This window comes from Merops nubicus, unplaced genomic scaffold, assembly GCF_000691845.1.
Source record: "Merops nubicus isolate BGI_N331 unplaced genomic scaffold, ASM69184v1 scaffold6303, whole genome shotgun sequence".
Taxonomy (NCBI): domain Eukaryota; kingdom Metazoa; phylum Chordata; class Aves; order Coraciiformes; family Meropidae; genus Merops; species Merops nubicus.
Genome location: NW_008599483.1, coordinates 14,238 through 17,016, shown reverse-complemented (window position 1 = coordinate 17,016; position 2,779 = coordinate 14,238). Strand labels below are relative to the sequence as shown.

General features: G+C 52.0%; 1 protein-coding gene across 1 annotated transcript in view; it reads right to left on the bottom strand.

Annotated features, from left to right (window-relative positions):
* Positions 1 to 2,779, bottom strand: part of PSMD11 (proteasome (prosome, macropain) 26S subunit, non-ATPase, 11) — a gene marked incomplete at its 5' end in the record, with an annotated part of 13,811 nt that overhangs the window by 1,142 nt on the left and 9,890 nt on the right. Inside the window, 3 exons of the mRNA XM_008937388.1 lie at positions 374 to 425; positions 1,504 to 1,539; positions 2,392 to 2,517. Coding sequence (XP_008935636.1) covers positions 374 to 425; positions 1,504 to 1,539; positions 2,392 to 2,517 — 214 coding nt within the window. The remainder of the gene's footprint in view (positions 1 to 373; positions 426 to 1,503; positions 1,540 to 2,391; positions 2,518 to 2,779) is intronic.

Sequence of the window (2,779 nt, the reverse complement as noted above, 5' to 3'; positions counted from 1 at the left end):
CTACACAAACTGGCTGGGAGAGGTGACCACAAACTGCCAGAAGCTCCAGGGCAGGAGAGCACACCTTTGCTAGACAGCCCACCAGTGGGTCTCACAGCTGTGCTTGGTTGCAGCCACAGCAAGAAGGGGCTGAACAGCCATTGCTGGTTTGTCAGAAATTAAGCTGTCGAGCTTAACAGTGGCAGATGGAGCCACAGGAACAAGAGAGAGAGGAAGAAACCAGCCCACTGCTCACTGCTCTTCCCACAGCACCCATTCCCCAAGCAGCAGAGCAGAGCAGCCCAAGGAGGATGCCTGGGCCCCAAAGGGGTGGTGAGGAAGAGGAGTCTGGCCTGGGCAGCAGGGCAGGCAGGACTGAGGGATGCAGACTCACCATGAAACTTCTTGTCCAAGATCATCTGTGACAGTTTCCTTTCTACCTCGGCCTGAAATTGAAGCAGAAAAATCAAAAGTCTCCCAGAACCACATAAAGAAAAATTCATTTTACTGCACCACTACTCAAGAGCCCTGGCAGGATGTAAGCAGTGCTTAAAAGCAGCTGGTTTAACCCCAGACATGGCATGGGGACAGATCTCTCCTTGCTCACTGCCCTGACACCACCACGGGCATTAGGGGACAATTCAGGTACCTCTTAATTTCACAGAGAAAATTAAGTGGCAGCTTCAATGCCAGGAGCTCCAGGACATGTCACACTCCTGTTCCACAAGGAGAGGGTACCTGTCCTTTCATACAGACATCATTCTTTGGGGGGTTGGGAGCATTCCAGTTCAGTCCAGTGAGTATTTAGGCAAGTGGTGGCCACTTGAGCCCCTTGGTGCTGAGCTGACCTCCTGCCCACCACCAGGCACAGCCCCACCAGGCAGCTCCTCTGCTGCTCTCAGACAGAGGATAAGGAGCTGCTAATTAGGGAGGGTAGATGATGTAACAACCATAAACCCCAAGCTCAGGATGCTTCCAAACCTCTGGCCTTAATGGTGCTACAGGGCAAGAGCACTTTGGGATGCAACCAGCTGGGACTACAGTAGATTTCCCTAAAGCTTCATGTGGGTGGGATTATCTGCACAGCAGTTGCTGCATCAGTCAACACGATGCATCCAGCCCTAATGAAACTTCCACGTGATTAGCTGGATCCTGCAAATGAAGGGTCTAAAAGATTCCTCCGAGGGGGCTCACGAGGATTAAATGCAGGTCAGGGGGGAGGACCAAGCTGGCAGTGACATGAGTTGTTCCTGCAGCAGAGGAAAAGCTGTCCCTGATCAAAAGCAGGTGCCAAGGCCCCCGGGAAGGCAGGGGAGGACAGTCTAGCATGGAGGAAGCCAGGCTGGTGCCTCCTGGGAACAGCCCATGTCCAAGTTCAGTTCCCAAGAGTGCTATTTGCCTGTAACCACTGGGGAGCTGCTCTCTCACTTGCAGGCTACATCTGCTTCCCAGTGGCAACTGCCACCTGAGCTCCTCTCCTCTGCCCTCTGAAAACACACTGCTGATTTCTAGTGCTGTTCTTACCTTTGAGAGCTTGATGAGGCTTGATATGTGTTCAATCTACAGGAGAGACCAACACAGTTCAGTAAATCTTTAGCTGCACTTTTGACACACAACACAGGTCTGGGGCTCTGCTGTGGATCAGCTCAAGCATCTGTAAATGTGCTGGCCTAAAAATCTCCATCTGGCTGGCTTTCTCTGCTTTAGAGCTTCATGTCCTTCAGATTTCATAGCCAATTTTACCTGAAGATGGACTAGACACCCAAAGCCATTTCACTCTGAAACATGAAATAAGATTTCTTCTCCAAGACTACTGCAGCTTTACCCACAGCCTGTCAGGGCCCTGGAAAGCCAACCACTGTTACCTTCAGTGCTAAAAGCATGGCCACCTGCCAGGGTGTGCAAGTGGAACAGGTGGAAAGGGCAATGACTCTGGAATGGGATTTTCAAAAGTTCCTCTCAGCCCTCTCCCCAACATTTTCCAGCTGGACATGATGACCCCTGGGCTCTGGAAGTGCTGGGCAGCTCTGAGTAAGGAGCAATATGGAACCACAGAATCACTAAGGCTGGAAAAGACCTCTAAGATCATCAAATCCAACCATCAACCCAACACTCCCATGGCCACTGAACCATGTCCCCAGGTGCCACCTCCTCACGTGTTTTGAACCCCTGCAGGGCTGGGGACTCCCCCACCTCCCTGGGCAGCCTGGGCCAAGGCCTCACCACTCTGCCAGGAGAGAAATTCTTCCTCAGATCCAACTGAAACCTCCCCTGGGGAAACTTCAGCCCATTGCCTCTCATCCTATGGGTGAGAAGAGACCAACCCCTATTCTGTACAGGAAGAAGTGCCTCTCCCACCAGCAGCAGGGGATGGGGGCACCAGCATGTTGTGTGTTTGCTGGAAGCACTTACCTGTACTCTGGAGAAGGGTTCGATGACTCTGATCAGATTCTGTTCCAATAAATTATCATACAGCTTAGCCAAGTGTGTGTTTATGATGGGGTCGTCCCTGAGCTCCACCTTGTAGTCTGTCAGAGCCTGTGGAAGACACAGTGGGAACAATTAAGTCAGGTTTCCTGTCCTCAAGGTCCTCCGAGTACAAATATCCTCCCCTCTCTGCCCAGCAAAGTATCACTGGTTAACCAAATCCCACAGCTTAGCTAAATGGCCAGGTCACAGATGGCTTTGGTTGGGAACAATCTTTAGAACATCAGGTTCAACCATTTCCCCAGCCCTGCCAGGTCCCCACTGCCCCGTGTCCCTCACCCCACATCTCCACAGCTTGGAAACCCCTCCAGGG